General features: G+C 33.5%; 1 protein-coding gene and 1 pseudogene across 2 annotated transcripts; one reads left to right on the forward strand and one right to left on the reverse strand.

Annotated features, from left to right (window-relative positions):
- Window positions 1-57: 57 nt before the first annotated feature.
- On the forward strand, window positions 58-20,339 carry LOC128229150 (uncharacterized). Of its 2 annotated transcripts, none has more exons than XM_052940869.1 (5): window positions 58-96; window positions 13,292-13,879; window positions 15,210-15,480; window positions 18,198-18,374; window positions 19,310-20,339. In XM_052940869.1, the coding sequence occupies exons 2-5, from the start codon at window positions 13,388-13,390 to the stop codon at window positions 19,489-19,491; spliced, it is 1,122 nt and encodes a 373-aa protein (XP_052796829.1). In that variant the 5' UTR covers window positions 58-96; window positions 13,292-13,387; the 3' UTR covers window positions 19,492-20,339. The 2 variants fall into 2 exon arrangements, with proteins under 2 accessions (XP_052796829.1, XP_052796827.1); XM_052940867.1 differs by lacking the exon at window positions 58-96 and adding an exon at window positions 307-399.
- On the reverse strand, window positions 11,720-13,309 carry LOC128225660 (putative nuclease HARBI1; annotated as a pseudogene).
- Window positions 20,340-21,712: the final 1,373 nt, after the last annotated feature.

Here is a 21,712-nt window from a genome sequence, read left to right on the forward strand (position 1 = left end):
TGAATTTTGCCGATTTGTCTTGATAATATACGGGAATCTTCTCTTTCTCAGTTATCTCCTCTGATAAGCAGAACGGATACCGGCCACCAATAGCGGGTAAAAGTGGATTCAAACCATGTAAATTATATAAACATTTTTTTTAAATGTTTTTTTCATCTCTGTATCTAGGAAAGTGTTTATCCATTATTTGTTTTAAAATTCGGTGCATTGAGGTTAAAGTACAAAAAATAATAAGCGATATGAGAATATGTGGTGACGTGATTTTCATAATGACACTGATTACCGATAATTTCATATATGTTACAGCGATTGTGATTGGTTCTGGCAAGGTTAAACTCAGTCAGTCACGAAGGTTTGGTGCGAAAACACTGTTTGCAGAAATTATATTTTATCGAGTTTGTAAGTTTTCTGCGCATTAGCATTTTTTGGATTTATTCCTGTAATTGTTTGTATTTTCGCTGGAATTATTTGTATAACCGTTAAGTAAGTTTGTTTTATTCACGTACAGTAAACCCGAGTTGAAAAGTGGAAAAGGGCCAGGTGTAGGGCTCGAACCCACGACCGCCGTAACTCAAGAACGGTGCTCTAACCAACTGAGCTAATAGGGCGACTGGTTCTTACCAACACACACTACATCACTTTGTCCGACAAAAATCCGGAAATACATTTCTTAAATTATTCTTATAATCGATAGCTTCGCTACTTTAAATTATGTGCACTTATCATTCTTACACTTTGCTTTTAGAAGAACACAATTAAACCATCAGTGGAACGTTGGATGCCAAAAGATGTTTTATGTTGCATTTCAGTCAACGTTTATATTCGAATATTCAAATGTTTGTATTTGTTTTCATAACATGCATTACAATCATGTTTGTACAGTACTGCAAAAGGTAACCTTGATAATTTGTGCACGTAATACGCACTGCAAAGTGCAATGCGCAAGGCAAGGCAAAAACTAAACGATAAGGTTTTTTTTAGAAATAATACATGGTTTTTAAAGTGAAACTTAGCATGATGTGTTAAGTTTCAACTGATATTTTAATGTTAGTTAATATATAGAGCATCATTATTTGCTTCGACGTTTCAGGTTAATGGTACAGAATCAGAAAAAAACTGCAGTATATTTTTCTAAAAAAATATAATTGGTCAAAAATCTATCTCTCTCTCTTTATTATATTATGAACGAAGGAAATGATGAGCCTTTATTTAGATTTTAATTACTAGTTCCAAAAAGTGATTTATACAAGTTGCAGTTTATATAAAATAAAAATATAAGCATTATTCCCAGCATAAACTGTGAAATTTGTGTTTACAAATAAAGGTAAACATAAGGTTTATATATTTTGTTTATTTGGAATAAAGGGACTGTACACCAGATTGGCACCAAAAAAGTTTTTTTCTGTAACGAATCTCAGGACAATTATTTAAAAGAATGTGTTACGCTTTGATATCATAATTGTAAAAAAAAATTGTGTCCGGAAGACCGAGTTCGAACCCGTGTCGCCAAAATTGCATATCAGCGTCGTATCCACTGAGCTACGACGGCTTACTCCAATCGGGTGACATAATTAAGCTATACACCTAACTCGGTAATATCACGTGATAACACCGACTAGCCAATCACGCATAAGGAATGAATTTTACTAAGTAGACATACCTAGTAATCTTTTTAATGGGAAAATACGAAATAACTGCTAAACTTAAATAAATTGTAAACTATGTGGAACTTCAGTAAGTAAGTTTCAATGCATTGTACACATTAATACCAAGTTTATGGCAATTTTCGACAATTTTCTTTTTTTCTTGCAAATTGATCATCTGGTGCACAGTTGCTTTAAAAGCTTCATTCGGAAATGAAATACTATCCATCAAAGATACATCAAACATTGTTTTTTTAATTTGATTTAAAGTAATGATTCACGATATTGTTTTTAAATGAAAGATATTGTGTTTCTGACAGACCACAATATCAATTATGTGCCAGTCTTATAATCCAAAATACTATGAATAGTTTTTAATCAACCAGGTTATCACAAAGTAATGACTGGTTATAAGAATATTGTGCACTTCGTTGTTCGGGCTTGAGGGAGGCTTAGGGTGGGGGACGTCTTGGTTTAGATTAACTTAAGTTAGGGTTTAAAACTTTCATGGATTTACGTTTAGGGCCAATGTCACTGTTACGAAAAATAAAAAAAATACGGTTGGTACTGTATGTTTTTGTTAAGGTTGATATTTTTACCAATCTGGATATAAGTTGGTAAAGTTTATGGACACCTTACATACAATTGCGTTTTGGGCTCTTAGAGTAAAGTCCAATGTCACAATAATAAAAAAACAACGTTAAAACCTTAATACCTTTAATTAGGGTTGGCATAGTGTGACCCAATTTGGTAAGTAGGTAGAAATCTCAGTCGATAACGTTTGGGGCCGTTAACGTTTAACGTTAAGTGTCAAAGTTGCTGATACTAAAAACAGAAAAATAACAATATTGAAACTGAATATTTTTAGTTACAGTTCATTTAAAGTGACACTCTTATTCAAAATCAATGTATACACATGTATAACAAACGTCAATTTTTACTGATAAAGCTTTAACTACTTACTATATAATGCATTTATGGAAAATATTACTTACTGATAACAAGATTGTAACCGTGTATTTAATAGCAGAAAGCGCAACAATATTAAATGATTGGTGAATGCTAAAAGATTAACAGGGGTCTACTATAATCGCATAAGGTAGAAATACCGTGTTTTATGCTCACTTCTTTTAAATTAAACTCGGTATCCTTCATGAGAACCATTGTTTTCGACATTTATTCATCCATTTTGGAATATTTAAACAATATTAGTAATTGTGGTAAATCTTATCTAGGAGTAAGAGTGCATCTTCAAGGCAACTCAACCTTGTAAACATTCGTTTATACATCTTCTACTGAGTCATATTCTAAAGGCGCACAATTAATCTGTACACGATTCATGTGCTTTTTTTGGTTTTATGACTCATTTAAGTCTCAATGCCACCAAGGATAAAATACTAGAAAAAATGAGTATATCACAATGATAGAGTGTCATTTAATGTCTTATAAATTTCCGAAGTCCACATGATGCTTTACTAAAAAGAAATATATGGGAAATACCAACGGATTTCCAAACTGGTCCACTGACTGACTATATGTTAATGAGGAAGATAAGTGGGCGGAGCATATTATCAATGCTCGATTACGGTTTTTCAAAAATACTTTTTGTGCATGCAGAGACAGTGTTTGTATACCACGTGATAAATAACTTATATATGCTACGTCAGAAGGCAAAGTTTTGCTTAAAATGAAGACTTAAATCAAAGATAACTTTTCTTTTACATCACCGTTTTAAATGAAACAAAGACCTGTGTATGCCGCTTAAAGAGCCACGCCTGCGTTTTATTCCAGACTTTGATAAGGTGATTAGTTTCATCAAACACTTCGACAAACCTGTTTCCAAAATGATGTTTTGTGATCAGTCAGACATGCCGGAGTGTTTTAAGAAACTACACTCTCAATCAAACTATGGTAAAAGACCGTCAGCGGAGCTCCGTAGGCGGCGTAGACTGCGCTATGTTTCATTTAAAATGATGAATAAATAGGAAAGTTATCTTTGTTTAAGGCTTCATTCGAAGCAAAATATTGACTTCGGACGTAGCACTTATGATGCAATTTATCACATGGCTTCCACACACAGGCAAATAAAGCGTGGTAATCATTAAAAGTGTTATATCTTATATACTAAAAGCGGGAACCATTCAGCAAATGTTGATATTACTATATATATCGACTTTGAAGGCCATACTTTGATTTTCCTGATCACATGATGGTATGAATGTATGCTTGAGATGACAAAATATCGCGAACATATTTCGATTTCCACATGGTCTAGTGAAAAAGGTGTTGATTTTTTGTTTACTTTACCTGCGGGGATAAACACACTTCTAAAACCAAAATAATCTTTAACCTATAACTGTATTTTTTTCTGCAATTTCAATATTATAGAAACTAATGATATAATTAGTGTTTTAACAGTCTTACCGAAAAATTGTTTAAACTAAAAACTTATTAAAAAATGCAGGTAGTATTTAGAGCTACATAGAATTCAAAGTATTAAGCAAGTGACAGATATGAAAACTTCCAAATGACATTGTGCGCGCTAAATTTAGATAATACTTTAATTATACTTTCGGTTTTGTTTTGTTTTGTGATAAACTTTTATTCCGGTATCATGCACTTTCGGTTTTGTTGCATTTTGTGGTTGATTTTTTTTTTCATTTTGGGGTTTAAAAATTTCAAAAAGGTGATTCAAAAGAAACACCATTTGGATATGCATACAGAAATAAGTTTACATCCCTAAAACCTAATGGGACTTTAAGTTTAAAATCAAAGTGCATAAAAACTCATCAAGCTAGATTGTGCACGTAAAAGGAAGTATGCACTTTTGTCAATTACTGTTTGCACTGCATTGCAGCGATTCAAGTTCAAACATAACATTGAAAGGGGCAGATAATATGCAGTTTTTTGCACATGTTTAAACCTGAAGGATTTTGTCTTATCGGTTCAAATGACTACATTTTTTAGCAAATATTTTTTCACAATGACATGCAAACAATTGTTCAGATTAAAATCTAAAACAAGCTCCCTTGACAAGAGTTGTGTACATTAGAAGTTTGGTGATAAAATAAGATAGTGGATATTTTGTAGGAAAATAATTAATAGTACCACATTCTGTCTATTTATCGTCTATTATTTCTTGTCTATGATGTCAGCATCATGTTGACATCTTTCTTATGGACTTCTGTTTCCTTCTACTGGTGTTTAAGACTGTTAAAATATTGTATCCTCAGATATGTCCTATATCTTACTTATATGGTTGTGTATGTAAAAACAATATTGACCATTAACAACACATACTGTAACAAAGGTGCTCGTCACATTGCCTGGATACAGTTATACATTTTTTTATTTTTTTTTTTAATATTTTTTTTTATTTTTATGTTTACCTTATATTTATTAATATATTATACTAATTTTCTTTCATGAAAAAATGTGGAATAATTTTTTAACATATATTCACTATTTTGACCAAAATAAATAATACAAAAAATAAAAAATATAATATTAAAAAAAAAAAAAAAAGTTGTAATAGAAATTGTAGGGTCTTATATAAATTCAATTTATATAAGGATGTCGTAGGATAATTTTCTGGTATCATAGCAGGAGTCTTAACACTTCCTGTGTTTTGTTTATTGTCTTATGACCTATTGGTACTATAAGGGTGAACATATTGCGATAGGTAATCTCATTCCAAAAGTGTAAATAGGAATTGTTATTATTTTGCTGAATTTAAATATATATAGTCTTGTATACATTAAGTACACCAATCTTAAACAAAAGTAATATATGATGCTTTGTTCATTTCATTTCTGCTTGTCACATCCTGCCGAAGGTTAAGAAGCAATGACGGGGTCAGTTCAGGAAGGCTCAAGCAAGGTTTTAATTAAGAAACTTAGAACACTTTTCCGTCTCTTTATATACATAATCGGTTCTAAAAGGAACTTTGAAAGACATGTTAATGAAACTCTAGCTTTTTTGGTTTGGGTACCATGCAGGTTTCGTATTTCCTGTATATTGATAAGAGCGACATAAAACATTGTAGTTGTCTCTTGAAGCATATAGCACATTATTGAATACATAATACATTGAAACAATCTATGTTATTGCCTGAGTTCAAAGAACTTTTATCAAACCTTTGCCTCTCCACAAGCTATGCACTTGTGCTAAAGCAGATAAGATATGCATGGTGTGCAGTAGAGATAAACGTTATCTTTGTAAGATCAATTCAAATATTTTGTGCACCACTTTCTGACCTTATTCATAATAGGATTGGAAAATATTATATTTTATATAATAGTATTTGGCTTTATGTGAGAAGAATCATGTATGTACTATATAACACTATGAATCGTCCAACTAGAAGTGAATTGAAATCAACAAATTAATAGATATGGGGCATAAACCAGTTAAAAAAATATATTAACGGCTGACAGCTGCTAATAATTCGCATAATAACTTTAATTTTAAGTAATTGTATTAGAGAACAATGACCTCATTATTGTTTTATTTGGGGCTCCTTTAATAATATTCTTCTTATATTTAAATTTGAAGACATCCTTATGTCATGTATTCTCATACTTCTCTTTAGAACTTATTATGATACCCATTTTAGGCAGTTTTCTTTTCTTGTTTATCGCATGCTTTGATTATATTTGTTTGATAATTTGAATCAGTGCTATAGCCCTTTCATTTATTAAATTATTATCTTGGTCTGTATACTTGAAGGAGAAATGTCTCAAATGCTAACTTTTTTATAAATAACAATTTTTAACTGCACTTAGTGTCAAAAATAATGTTTTTGCCTAAAGACTAAAGCATAAGTAAAATACTACCAACAACTTATAAAGTTATCATTTTTTAAGATCATATATGTAAACTCATTTACTGTTATTTCACAAAGTAAATTGTGGCCCTACATTGACATGGCCAAAAGTTTTCACATTATAAAAATGGTGTTTCTCATTGAAGTAACACAATGATTATTTAGTCATTCCTATTTTTAAATGTTGGCTTACAAATACTATGAGTTGTTTTATTCTTTTTCATGTGCATTAACATTCCAAATACTAGTAGACAAAAATGACTAGTAAATGACAGGTAGAAACCATTGTAACCCAACAGAATGGCTTTACATCATTAAGTCATCAATAAATTGTTAAATATTTTCTCACAAGTAAATGAGTTTAATCAATAAAGTCAGACAATTCTGGACTGGACCAGACAATGTACTGTTGCCTTATCTAACAATAGATTTAAACCATAGACAACAGCAGCCAATTGTATAAACGTTGGCTAGATTTAACCGCTGGTTTAAGTTCCCCAGCGGTTATCTTTAACCAGGATGGCCCATTGTATCCAACACCGTTTATTCGTTTGTATAAACGCAAAAAAATGCAGCGGCTGAATTAAGCAACTTATCGAGAGATCCAAATATGTTATCATTAAACCAATACAAAAAAGATTCGCCGATGTACCTATAGCAAGATTCCGGTCTGTACGCGTTTTGCCGTATTTGTAAACAGTATGTAAACTGAGGTAAACAACAATGGCCAACTTGACAACTGTTGCCAGAATAAACACCAAAAAAATGGTGCCGTAAGAGAGTGGATCGTAAGCTGTTTTGCTTTTGCAAATAAAGCCGACGGAAACACTAAACACTGCAAGACAATGCTTAGGTCAAGATAACCCAAGCCTTTAAAGCAGTAGGCCATGCTTTTAGCACGGTCGAGGAAGTTAAAGGTATTGACTATTTTTGTTGTTGATGATAAAAAATAATAAATATAACTAAAAGGGCAAAGACAATTGTTGTTTTTTTTTCAAATATCCCCTCCCATACCCATTGAATATATCTGGTAGTTGGATTAAAGGTTGTCGTATATTGTACTTACTAGGTACTTTATTTCGTTTGATACCAACTACGATGCAAATAATTTAAATTTACTCCACGAAAAACATCGAAAGATGGTTAGTTCTGCAAAAGTCGTTGTCGCGCAAGAAAAACTCAACACCAGGCAGACCGATGGGGGGAAGCCATTGCCCATCGTGGATGTAAATATTTCCGAGAAAAAAAGTAAGAAAATGAACCAAAACTCTTTCATCACATAATTTCAACGATGTAATCTAATCCAATACACTGGTACATATATTTACTGGTTTAAAAAATATACTCCTAGATTGATCCACTTTCAATGTCATAATGACTGCAGTCGATCGCAAGTTTACACAATAAACACGTGTGTGTTGTGAAGTTTGACCAGTCTGTCGAATGGGTATTGAAATATAGGTCAAAGTAATCAAGTGAATAACATATTTATTCTGGGTATAAACCATTAGTTTCCATCATTTTTATACATGTTTGTATTCGTACAATCTTTAGTTTTAAAGTATAAGGATAAAAATAGTGTCTTTATATTTACCTTTTTGTAGATCTACCCAACATTAGAAAAATTGTAAAGAAATGGAATAGGCCATATATAACGGGGCTCCTCTGGAAAATAGTGACTGGCAGTCAAACCAGGTCTTGCGGTATGTTTGAAGCTGCATGTAGTTCTGGTATGCATAAGTGGATGTCATTCACACATCCACATTCACACATAGTTGCAAAATCTATCTACCTGAAATATGTTTTTCAATACACTTATTAAAAGTTAAACTTGAATGACAATGAGTGGTAATGTGTTATGTAATAATGGTATGATAATGAAAAATGCAAAGTGAGTAAGTAGATATTGATCTAAATATATTGATTCATCATATTGTACCCTCATTTCCTTTAATTTTAGCAATATTGAAATAAACACAATCACATGATAATATAATTACCATTTGTTAAATATTTATAGCAATTACAATTAAACATTTGAAATTCAATATATTTCCCGATCTATTTTATGTATAAATACAGTACCTTTAACATCTATTCTTTAACTACTTTCAGGTGAGGCACATGTAAATGAGGCAGAGGCGACTGAGACTCAGCTGAACATTGAAGGTTATAATAAAGGTAGTTTTATTGGTAAGAAAAACTAATTTCGTTCTTTGCATTACCTGTAACTGCATGTTAGATGAAAGACTGTCTAGGGAATATTTCAGACTAGGAAAATGCAATATTTAATCATCATGTTCTTTTCTTATACTTTTATTCCTTATTCTTACAAAAAGTATTTCATCTACAGATATGCCTTTCTGTGATAAACATTTTAATTCAGTCTCGTATGTGTTGATTGCTTTATTTCCTTTCGGCAATGACATATAATGTGGAAAGAATGCGATATGATATCTCAAGTTTTCACATGGTAATATGTTCAGATTTTGAAATTAACTGTTGACATCATTTGGCATTCCTCAAAATGACAGTAATGAATAGTCAACAGTTATTGTTAGAAGTTGTACATAGTAAGTAATATTTGTATATCGTTTGTGATTTCTTGTTTCAGCTAGTCCAGATATGGAATCCACACCTTAGTCCAAGTATGCTTGTCCATTATTTTCTTTTATTTAAATTATATCAAATGCATTACAATTATAATAATACGTAATAATTGAAGAAAAAAAGTTGTATATATACAAGTAAAATGATTGGCAATGTACTTGTTAGTACTTATAAGTTTTATCAGGATTATTTCCCAATAAGAAGTGTGTTATATTTCTATAAATGTGTAATACAGGAAACCTAAAACATTGAAGAAAGCGAGACGGCATATTGCAATGAGGCTACAGCTGCAACAATGTCGGGGAAGTTCTTTGACGCAGCGACAAAAGTGCTGACTTTACTGAGCGAAAAACATTCTATAGTATAAATAGGTTTATTCATTGACACTGCATTTTGATTCTGCAAGTTGTACTTTACTCAAGCATTTGTTTGTTTGCATAGTTCATGTTTGACAAGGTTCCTTTTAAAACTTCAACTGAGTGCATCTGATTGAATCTGTAATGCTGCAAATTGTCTGTTTTACATCAGCAAATAAGAGTAATAACAACAAAAACAAGTTGTTTTTGTGATATTATTCTTGATTGTCTTTGTCCATACACTACACAACATGGGGAAACGTATATACAAAGGTAGCAATGAAAACAGGCAGTTACAATGTTTTCAACTATCACAGCATCTTTCAAAAGATTGCAGTAGTTACTAAAAATCAAGTCAGACACAATCCTTTAGGAATAAGAATTTTGGTTTGTGATATAACCTTATTCAAAAATGATAAATGTAATTAACAGTATTGTTTAAAGTGTGAGCTATTTTAACTACAGCTATTTCATTTTTATACATCAGCTTTTTCACTAAATATGTTATTAAGATCTGTACATTTAAGTCCTTTTTTACAATATATGGAAGTTATTTAATTTGTATGATGCAGCCAATTTAACTGTGTCATTGTAATGTTTCTACTTTTATTCTAGTACAAACTATCTAGGGGAAGGTAGAAATTTACAACAAACAACAAAAAGATTAAACTAAAAAAAACAAAATAGCTTTAAACCTTACATCTGGACTGCCAGATAAATGCAATTAATGCCTAGAAACATGTGAGAAAAACCTTCAGAAAATTTGAATATCCTAAAAATTCTTTCATTTATCAAATTCTTAAAACATATTAATGAAATATCCTTAAATGATAAAGTAAACAGTTATCAACAGTTTGAATGTAAAACAAGAATTTACGAGGATGAACCCTGCATACTAACAAATATAAAAAGATATATAATAATAAAAAATGTTGGAACTATTAGCAATAGGAAATGATTTATCAAATATTAATAGACTGATTTAAATAGAAACTTTCTCTGTTGATAACCCAAAATGGCCTAAATTATGAAGAATATCAATATTTTTCAGTCAAATCTTTTCATTTGCAAAATGACTCAATTCGATAAAAGGGAGATAAACGTGTAATCTAAATAACACTCTGACTGGGTTATTTGTCCATAACATGACAACACAGTCATTAACTTCTAATTTTAACGCTTGATCTCATTCCGGACTACTACTTCACACAATCAATGTTTTTAAGCATCACAGTATCTTTCAAAAAGTGTCATTAAATGGTTAAGATCAATTCAGACATTAGCATACAATTTCATCAAATGTTGTCACCACTGTTATTAAATACATACATATACAGAGTCTAAATTAAAGAACTAATATTTATATTAACAGGAACTAAAACATCCGGGAAAATGATGATCATGAAAATATTCTCCATCCTTGTAAACATGTTCCTTTTCAGCGGTAAAATAGTGTAAAACAGTTGTTGTGTTCAGTAGGAGAAAGAAATACTTCCATCGATGTCTACATTTCTTGATATGTATTGTAATGACAATTTGGTTAACTTGCAATATTTGTATGAAAAACTACAGAAACAAGCTTAGTAGCCAAAAGTTTAAACATAAATTCCGTTTAATGACACTGGGTAAACGCCAAAGACATAGAACACAAAAACAAAACATCATAAACAAGAAACATGGAACAACAACTCATAAAAGTTTCAATGCGACCTAATTACAGATACATATAATATTTCCGTTGTAGAAATTACAGATAGTTGCCAATTTTATAAAGTAGATACAGATGGCTTTCGATATAACCTTCATGATTTGTAGTATTGTTGTTTAACTAATAGTTTGTAAAAATAGTCGTTTTTTTCTCCATCATAGCTGAGCTGACTGTATTCTTATGATTATCATAACCAACTCCTCAAAATATTGATCTAATTAATAAATAAAAAGAAATGTAAAGCACATGTGCATGCAATGTTATCTGGGTGCAAGGACAGGCACTGTGCAGTAAGCCATCTTCAAGTCCTTGAAATTAGCATATTCATATTCATGTTAATACAAAATACTATATTATTTTTTGTACATTGAATTAAAAAATATCATGTATAAGACATGCTATATTTAAAGTTAACTGAATAATTTATTATGTCAAAGCAAAGAAATCAATCAATAATTGTGTTCAGCACAAGCTCATAACTTATAGAAGCTTCTTAGAGTAAATACTTAAACAATGTGACATAATTCAACCTAATTTGATAATAGTTACCATGAGAATGTGCCTTCATGAAGTGAATCTATCCTGATGCCCTGAATACATACGTATCATGGGTATCGCCAGGCACGATGGCACAGGTGCTTGTAAATACACATTTGAAACACAAACAGTATATATTCGTTATCATTTGTTAAAAGGATTTAATACCACAATATACAGTATCCATCTTTTTTTCTTACCGTAATGTAAATTGCACATCATACTTAGTACATGCAAATACCTCATGTGGTGCCCCCATCATTTATAGAAAAGGGCTATAGGTAAACTATTGTACATGTATTGGGATTCCTTCTAACTGACAGCAGTACTTGAAAAAAGTCAAACATGCATGCTTATTTTTGTAGTAGCGATTCCTGCGAGTTTTTGTAGGCATCGCCACAATATTATCTGACAAGTAATGTAAACATATAGATTTCCAATTATAAAGATACTATAGTTTAATTTAATTTTACTGTTATAAAATTGCATTTGTTCATTTTATGAAGCAATATCACGTTATAAAATCTAATTTACGTTAACTCTATTGTCGCAGCTGGCTTGCATGTTTAAGTTGTGGAAGTGTTTTCTATTCACATATTGTTCCTCGTTTTCAAAAGGTGTTTGTATACGAATATATGTCCCATCTTCTGCGGATGTGATTTATAGGAATCCCTTATAGCATGAAATCCAGTCTTCGTCAAAGGAAATTTATTCCTTTGGTTTGTGAGTTCTACCAACTGATCAAACTTATCCCTTCTTTAACATTCTTCACTATTGTAGATAAACGTTGGTCTGCAAACCCACTCAATTTATGTGCGTAAGAAAAACTGTACACAAAAGCATTTAATTTCGATTAAGATCGGAATTTTTTCAATAAATGACAGATACAAAACAACGATGCATTCTGTGTCGATGTCTGTCTGCCGTCGGAAATTTTATCGCGCTGTCCTTCATGTCAAAAATGCAATCGGTCACTGCAGTTACAACTCGTGAAACCGTGGCAACATCTACTACATGTGAATCTCCTATGACTTGTAAAACCATCCCTGTCCCGTAAAAACGTAATGGAATCATAATATGTTGCCTCGCTGTCAAGGGTTTATATCTGAGGGTCGGTCGCTTAGGTCTGTGGTCTATGAGTCGTTCTAATCTGTCGAGGTTGTGTGGAGTTAATCTGTTTTAAAGTCGGCCATCTTTGATTTGGTTAAGTCAGATAACCAAACTCTTTAAGGCCAGTTAAATTTTGTTCAAAAAGTTCCCGGATCAAACGCTGTTTAGGATAACTTTAGATTTATACACTCGCTTTTCGGATAATTTGATAACCAGAGGGATAATCAAAACTTAAACGCTAGTTAGGACTTCTAGTGCAGTAGTGCACTTCAAGTGCACAAGGGTGTCAAGTTTGTTGTTAACTGTTCTGTACTAACATATCTTTTTGCTGTTATATATGTTTTGCTTGAACATTAAATTATATGTGTATATGTCTTGAAATATTGTTAATGAGAAGGATATGGCCGCTTACATAAGGCAGTTGTTGTAGCAATATTTATATATTTAACCTTAATTTTACCTTGTATTATTTAAACCATTGTATTTTACTTTTTGTTTCCAGGTTAATCATTACATCCATTGGCATATACAAGTGCTGTTCTCGGATACCAAAATTAACCGTACAGTACCGTATTATTATACTCGGTGGAAAGTTAACATGCGTTTATTCAACTATACTAGAGCTACTGTAGGACGGTGTTTACCTTTCATTGTTATTTTTCTTGCGTTTGTGTCTTTGACATTATGGTTTGAAAACAAATATACTTTGAAAATATACGATTTTAAGAAGTTTATCGGCGAGACGGACGATGGAATAGTATCAAGAAACGGACATTTTCTGGAAAGCGTCAATGCTTCCATCTTCTTGAATAAATGTCGCCTTGTGGCTAACAGGAGAAATACTGCAGATTTAAGAATTATAGTTCTTACTTACAATAGAAGTAATGCTTTGATGAGACTTTTGGAGTCACTGGACAAGGCTGACTATGGAGGAAGTACCGTTGTGTTAGAAGTTTGGATTGATCGCAAACAAAATGAACAATATTCCATACAAACGGTGGATACCTTGTCGAAATTCTATTTTGAGGCAGGATTCTGTGATATTCATTTACATCCAACACATGTGGGATTAAGAGGACAATGGCTTGACGTAAGATATTTGTTCGAGTAGTATTAATTATGATTTACATGGTTGTGACATGGATGATGATGATGATGATGATGATGATGATGATGATGATGATGATGATGATGATGATGATGATGACGACGACGATGATAATGATGATGATGACGATGATGATGATGATGATGATGACGATGATGATGATGATGATGATGAAATGATGTTTGTGGTGTAGGTTGTGGTGATAACATGCTGCTGCTACTGCTGATGATGATATTGTTGATGATGTCGATGATGTAATTGTTGTTACTGCTGCTGCTGCTGCTGCTGCTGCTGCTGCTGCTGCTGCTGCTGCTGCTGCTGATGATGATGATGATGTTGGTGGTGGTGTTGGTGGTGGTGTTGGTGGTGGTAAAGATAGTGTGGATGAACAAAACGAGTTTTTCTCACGTGTAGCAAGGTCTACAACTTTGGGTTCGATATTTGTCGATAATATCTGATTAACTGACTTTTAACTGCATTTTAAGAAAAAATGTTCTGTGAGAGTAACCTTGGGAGTTACGAGGAAAAACAGTGTCTATAATTCACGTTACAATTTACGACACGTCGTAAGTAGTCACAGCTTATATACATTTTTAACGTGCATCAGTGTATACCACAACCCTCCCGTAAAACTAGTGCTGAAGCAGAATAATAATAATGCAACCAATGGATTGCCTGTCATGAGTTAAGACCATAGGTCGGCACAAAATTATATAAGTGTACTTGATATAAATTGATATAGTCTATAGTATGCATTGTGGCCCATCGAATTCAATTAGGAAAAAGGCCTTTCTTTGTCAAAATGTTGATTCACGTCTTGGGCAAATTAAATCCATTCGGAAGGGACTTCTAAAATTAAAAGATTTTTTTTCTTCTTTTAATTAATACATGATAGTGAATCAAAGCATTATTTTACCATATGAAATCAATAGCTTTCCTCCATCACAGTAGGTTTTGATAATAAATGGTTTGTTATTAAAGTAAAGGCTAAACATGCTTGATCTACTCCTCCTCCTTTTTATTGTTCACATTTTCATCATTGTTTGTACTTCTACCCGGTATTGTGCAGTTTTATCGAAGATATATTGGTTACGTTCAGTCAGCTTTATTGTTCTTATCCAAAACGTTATTTTCTTGTAATGCTGTTTTAAGTTTAGTTCATTAGTGAAACTTTCATCCCATATTATAGTTTTGGGGTAGTGAAACACTGGAAATCTGTGTAATTTCGCGTCTTAATCTGTCAATTCACTATTTAATATAAAAACAAATTTAGTGATCTATACCATTCTTAAATAGTTTTTCTGTATTTCAGACCTGGAAACCCAAGGACAAGGAAATTGCAGTGATTTTAGAAGATGACCTGACTGTGTCACCATACTTTTACAAATATCTGCGACTCATGTTTGATCTTTACGGTAATAGATCAGATGTCAGTGGGTTTACCTTGCAAGGTCAAAGTATCAAACACGACCCTTCGGCGGGAGGACAACTGGACATAGACCCTAAACACAAAGTATTCCTCTATCCCACACTTGGGACGTCAGGTTTTGCACCGAATTTCCGCCAGTGGCAGGCATTCAAAGGTATATTTCATGTTATGTTTAAAGAATATTGCGTCGCGAATTTTGTTTTAATTAGGAAGTATTTTAGCCTCGACTTTTATATAGATATATATACTGAATAGTTTGGTGACTGATATATTGCGTGCATTTTATAGAAAGTTTGTTTAAAATAAATACGTGGATTCAACTCACATAATTTCACCCTGCCCATGTTGATACTGTCATACATGTTGTCTTCTTTCATCTCTGATGTTTCAAGTTGACAAATTTGAAAAGAAATCAATCAAACAACTTGTGCTGCCATATTGATTTATACTTGGAAAAGTATCAATGATGTTTAACGGTAAGCTGTCTAGTATATTCCTTTATCTATTCCGGCCTTATTTGCCAAATCGAATGTGTATCAAAAATCAAAATATACAATTTCGAAAGAAGATTCTCAGTTACAAAGCTTCACCAATTATTATGAAGTTACAAACAAGTGCTAGAAATTGTGTTTCATTTGTTTATATTAGGTTATGACGGCAAATATGTATAATTTGAATGTTTTTACAATCATGTTATATATTTTGATAAAAAACAAAAACTTGACAGTCTTAAATATGTAATTCTATGCGGGCACAATTGTGCTACCAAAACAGGTTAAACCTTCCAATAATTCATTATTATGTTTTCTCTCAACATCCTCAGCCATTAATGTTTTATTAATTAACAATTTAAAAATATAACAACGGCTGTATATGAGTGGTCTATACCGGGCAAGTATATTTTAATGGAAAAGAAGAGGTATTGCCTATATTTATTTTTAAATATTTTGATTGCATATTTTAACTAAAAACCGACGTCTACATCTTAACCTTCACGCATATAAATGTCTTCTACATATGTTTCTCAATATGTTTTCCGTCTTTCTGGAAACAATACATATTTATAAACCACTCAACTGAAGTTTGAGATAGTTAAGTCAAATTAATATACACTCGTAAACAACTTACTGACAACTTTTGATATTACAACCAGATCTCCCTTTCCATATTGATCGCTTTTTTTGTTATTATCTTAACAACATCTCTATATAGATATAGTCCTCTTTAGACACTATGTCAGTACATCTTAAGGAAACTACCTCGCTAAATTTAAGGAAAACAGAAAAACGGATGCATGGTTGTTTATCAAATATGAATCATTCCAAAATATTTAACTATTTGAACTTTTCAATTTATTCCTTTGGTTTGTGATTTCTACCAACTGATCATACTAATCCCTTCTTTAACATTCTTTACTATTGTAGATAAACGTTGGTCTGCAAACCCACTCATTTTATGTGCGTAAGAAAAACTGTACACAAAAGCATTTAATTTCGATTCAGATCAGAATTGTTTTCAATAAATAACAAATACAAAACAACAATGCATTCTGTGCCAGAAACGGTTTTTTATTCATATTTCTTAAACCATTTGTAAAACACTTAAAAAGAGGGATTCATACAGTGTTTAGAGATAATGCTTCGTTGACCCAACTTTTTAATTAGTTCGTGACTGTGAACACATATGTTTTCCTTTAAATGCCAACTTTGAAAGCATCTGAAAATATATAAAACAATAACCATTAAATGTTGTCTTGCGTACATTATCAACCATAAATTAAATTATAGATATGTTTATTAACCCTTAATGAACGTATACAAAGGTGTATGCACGTCAGGCGCAGTACATTGTATGGCTTTACACATAGGTTACACATGCCTCTCATAGGTTTTCTGACATAAAAAATGAGCAAAAAATAATTTCCTTAATTGATTATTGCTATTTCTGTCCATGAACTTTAACATAGTTTGAAAAACGAATTAACACAAATTTCGCTTAAAAGCGAAAAACTGTCTATGAAACCTTTACTTTCTCCCTAAACATGTGACTGAATGAGGCAGCATTCTCTTATATAGTGCATACTGAGTTTGAACACTGCGATATTCAAAGGATTTGGTAACTATTATTATAACTGTAATATAAACATTGATTTTTGCAATAACTGGGTCGGGCGGGTTGGAATTGCAAAACATATGTTCCAGGATGGTGACTATTGAATGGCGAGTCCAAGCGCACAGCGGCTTAATGACCATGACCAATGGTATATTCTTAGGTGTCTGAAACATGTATTGAAAACAATTAACCTATTAAAAATGATTTTTTCCATCCATTGATAACAAGACCGTCCCCATCCGAGACACCGTTCATTCCGAGCAAAATCGTCTCAAACTAAAACACTGCTCATTCACTGCAAATCCGAGCAAACCCGTCCCTATCCGAGACCGCACTCATTAAATTACATAGTATTTTGTGACAGCTTTGAAACTTACATAAATAGGATAGTGATTACATTCTCAGTCAAGTGAAAATATAGTTCAGAGAAGCAAAGCAAAATAGCAAACTACAGCCCATATAGTGAAAAAATCACCAGTCACTGGCAATAGATCATTATTTGTAAATGTGCTTATATCGTTCTCATCATACACAGATAGAGTTTACACAGTCCTGGAAATGAGTTCCAATCTTCTTAAAACAAAAAGCGTGTACACAGTCCCAGGATGAGTTCCCATCATACTTAACTCGAATAGAGTTTGCACAGTCGGTTGAATGAGTTCCCATCCTATGTTATTTATGACGTTATATCAAAATAATTATATTAAACTCATATCAATTTGTATTGCTGAAAGTTAAACTTCTTCCATTGTACTCCAGAATGGCTAAAAGATGTTTTGACTTCGGGGACGAAAGTCCCCCTAGTTCCAAACCACATATCGTCCGTATGGTACAAACAGTTCGAGGTGACAGGAAGGACAGACACGATGTGGGAGATGGAATATCTGTATTACACCTGGAAACACAAACAGTACACACTCTATCCGAACTTCAAAGGTACTAAATTAGTAATACACCATTTTATCCAAAAGATGGAAAAGGAAAAGCATCACAATGTACAGTCATCATATTTAGGAATATTATAAAACAGGAACGCTTACTTTTTTCAGCAAAAAGGATATCCACTTGCCTTTCTAAGCACCACGATATGCCGGGATTAATTTAACCATTAAACGAATTGAAACCATTTTAGTTGATGAGAATGGCGTCGTTGGGTCCTGAAAGTCGAAAAAAGTTGTCTTGATGTTGACAAATTACAAACCGACCGTCAAGAAACTTCTTTCGATTTTTAAAATAACGTCAATTTAAATTGACATCACGTAGCTATTTTTTATGTTAAAATGCTGTCACTCACTGTCATTAAGTATACCGCAAGCGAAAAAGACAACGGAAAACGTGCCGCAAAAACAGATCTTGTAAAAATCCAGATGGATCGTTTCTGTAGATGCCATAGATTTCGGCTTATTGATTCGTGTCCGTTTTTTGTTAATATCACAAAGGATTGGCGTTAAACTGATACAAAGATGGACCTCACTCGACCGGAGAGCGGCTAGGAAGCGGTGAGGACCATTTGGTAATGAATTGGACCCTGGGACGGATCCTATTCCGCGGATCACCGCATACATAAACAATGCAGGAGAAGAAATAAGGGATGAAGAGCCTTAAAATTAAAGTGATTTATATAGAATGAATTCCTCACTACTTTTGTTTTCAAAAACAATACAGAGGTTGCGAAACGGTACATGAATGAAGGAGTTTTTCGTCATTCATCATTTGGGTGTAACGGTCACAGGAACAATCCATCATGAATTAAACAATATCTTATTCAGTTTTGCGGCACTAGTTGTTGGTTGTTGGGTTTTTTCAGTCTTATTAATGTAACCTAAATTGCTTCGTCTTGTCGATTTTAAATCATGTCAGTTTTTGTTAAGATCACAAAGGGTTGACGTTTAACTGGTATGAAGATGGACTTCACTCGACTGGTGAGCGGCGAGGGAGCGGTGAAGACCAACGACATTTGGTAATGAACTGGACCTTGGTTGCTGCGGCCCTTCCACGGATTCCCGCATACGTCAACAATGCCGGACAAGTGATCAAGGACGAAGTGCCTTAAAATTAAAGTGATTTATATACAATGTATCCCAGCTCGTGTTGTTTTTAGAATAAATAAAGAGGTTGGGAAATGCTACTTGCATGTAGTTGTTCTACGTTTTTCGTAATTCGTCCGGTGGACGTGTGTACGGTGTACTTTTGTATAGGTACTTTAATGATGTGTTAATGTATATCAATGTATACAACAGTTATGACATGTATATAAACTTGAGGAATTAATGCATCTGTCAATTGTAACCACGCCCCCCCAGGTCCGGGGAATAGCGGGGACTTTGACTTTAGGTCCAGCCAACTCCGGGTAAAAATCCTGCTGGTAAAATGCCCGCCAAATGCCCGAAAACCCCAGGGACCCTCGTAAAGGTCTGTTCCCCGCTATGTTTGGTGCGATGACAAAACCACCCCATTCACCCGGCACTGCGGGGCCACTTGAAATGTAATAACTAGATCCATTTCCCCGGCTATCCCCGGTATACCCCCGGGGGCGTGGTTACAATTGACTGATGCATGACGTATGCCATTACCGGTGATTAGGTGAAGTACACAGTAAATAAAGGATTTCTCAAACGTTTGTTTGCAACTCAGTTGCAATTTTGGTGTGTACCTGTAGCTTACAGTACACATACAAGTTGTATCACGCAAGTCCTCAATTATCGATATGTATGGTATATGTGGTAATTCTCGTCATGTATCGCACTTTACAAGTACATGATGGAACAGAGTTAAACAGAGAAGGTACCTCCTTGACAATGTATGAAACGCATGTGCACTTTATTTTATTTACGTGTTGTTTGTTCATGCTGCTGTTACTTTGACTGTAATATGTAAAATAAATAAAGGGACATCTGGAAAGGAATATCATTTTGAATACTTATGGCTTTACATATTAACAATGTATTCATTTGCTGTTCATGTATGGAGAAATTAAAAATATACGAGGTTCAATTCAATATATATACATGTATACGTGTCTTTGTATCTCCAAATACAGGTTTGCTTTGCATGGTTAGGTTGACACATTATCTATGTTTGCAGGTTTTTGTTTTATTTGTGTGACCATTTACTGTAGGTTATTGTGAACATCTTAGTCTAGGTTCGTGTGACCATCTACTGCAGGTTCGTTAGGCCATCTTGTCTAGGTTCGTTTGGCCATCTAGTCTAGGTTCGTGTAGCTTTCTGGTCTAGGTTCGGTTGGCCATCTCGTTTAGATTCGTGTGACCATCTTGTCTAGGTTCGTTTGGCCATCTGGTCTAGGTTCGTGAGACCATCTACAAAGTTTAGTCATCTAATCTAGGTTCGGTTGGCCATTTGTCTAGGTTCGTTTGGCCATCTGGTCTAGGTTCGTGAGACCATCTACAAAGTTTAGTCATCTTATCTAGGTTCGGTTGGCCATCTTGTCTAGGTTCGGTTGGCCATCTGGTCTAGGTTCGTGAGACCATCTACAACGTTAAGCTATCAAATCAAGGTTCGTTTGACCATCTAGTCAAGGCTTGTTTGGCCATCTAGTCTAGGCTCGTTTGGCCATCTAGTCTACGTTCAATTGGCCATCTAGTCTACGTTCGGTTTGCCATCTTATTTAGGTTCGTTTGGCCTTGTAGTTTAGTTTCGTTTGTCCACCTAGTTTAAGTTCGTGTGATCATCTAGTCTAGGTTCTTAGTCTGGCTATTTAGTAATGTTGGCAATCAAGTCTATGTTATTTTGGCCATCAAGTCCCGGTGCGTGTGTCCATCTGGTCAAGATTTTTGTGCCGTTAAGGTTAGGTATTTTTTGGCCTTTAAGACTAGGTTCTTGTTGCCATCTATTCAATTGCATCCTAGCCGCTATCAGACTTCAAACAATTGTTTTAATTAAATATCTATAAATTGTCAGTAATTCCATTGACTGACTTATTGTCATAAAAGTGATTTTGTTTCATTTTTTTCTCACTATCGTAAAAATTCCAGTACAGACTATACACTCACCATGTGTTATGCTCCTCGTCCAGGTTGTTAAAACGGCGATTATACCCAAACGCACTGTAGTTCTCAACGAATCGCATACAGTGGCCAGAACTTGCGTGTTATGCTTTGTCGATGAAGCTGTGCCGTTCTCGTATCCCTGGTAAACCGGAAGTATAATGACCGTAATCTGAATGAGCGGAAATACCGATGTCACAAACAAGAAGGGGTCCGTCGAAATGCCTTCGTCGTTGGTAATATTAAAGGATTCCAAAAATTCCGCGCATG

This window comes from Mya arenaria, chromosome 3, assembly GCF_026914265.1.
Source record: "Mya arenaria isolate MELC-2E11 chromosome 3, ASM2691426v1".
Lineage (NCBI taxonomy): Eukaryota > Metazoa > Mollusca > Bivalvia > Myida > Myidae > Mya > Mya arenaria.

Coding starts and splice junctions, on each gene's coding strand:
- LOC128229150 (XM_052940869.1), top strand. CDS start 13,388: ATGCGTTTATTCAACTATACTAGAGCTACTGTAGGACGGTGTTTACCT. Junction 13,880..15,209: donor TAAGAGGACAATGGCTTGAC/GTAAGATATTTG, acceptor TCTGTATTTCAG/ACCTGGAAACCCAAGGACAA. Junction 15,481..18,197: donor CCAGTGGCAGGCATTCAAAG/GTATATTTCATG, acceptor ATTGTACTCCAG/AATGGCTAAAAGATGTTTTG.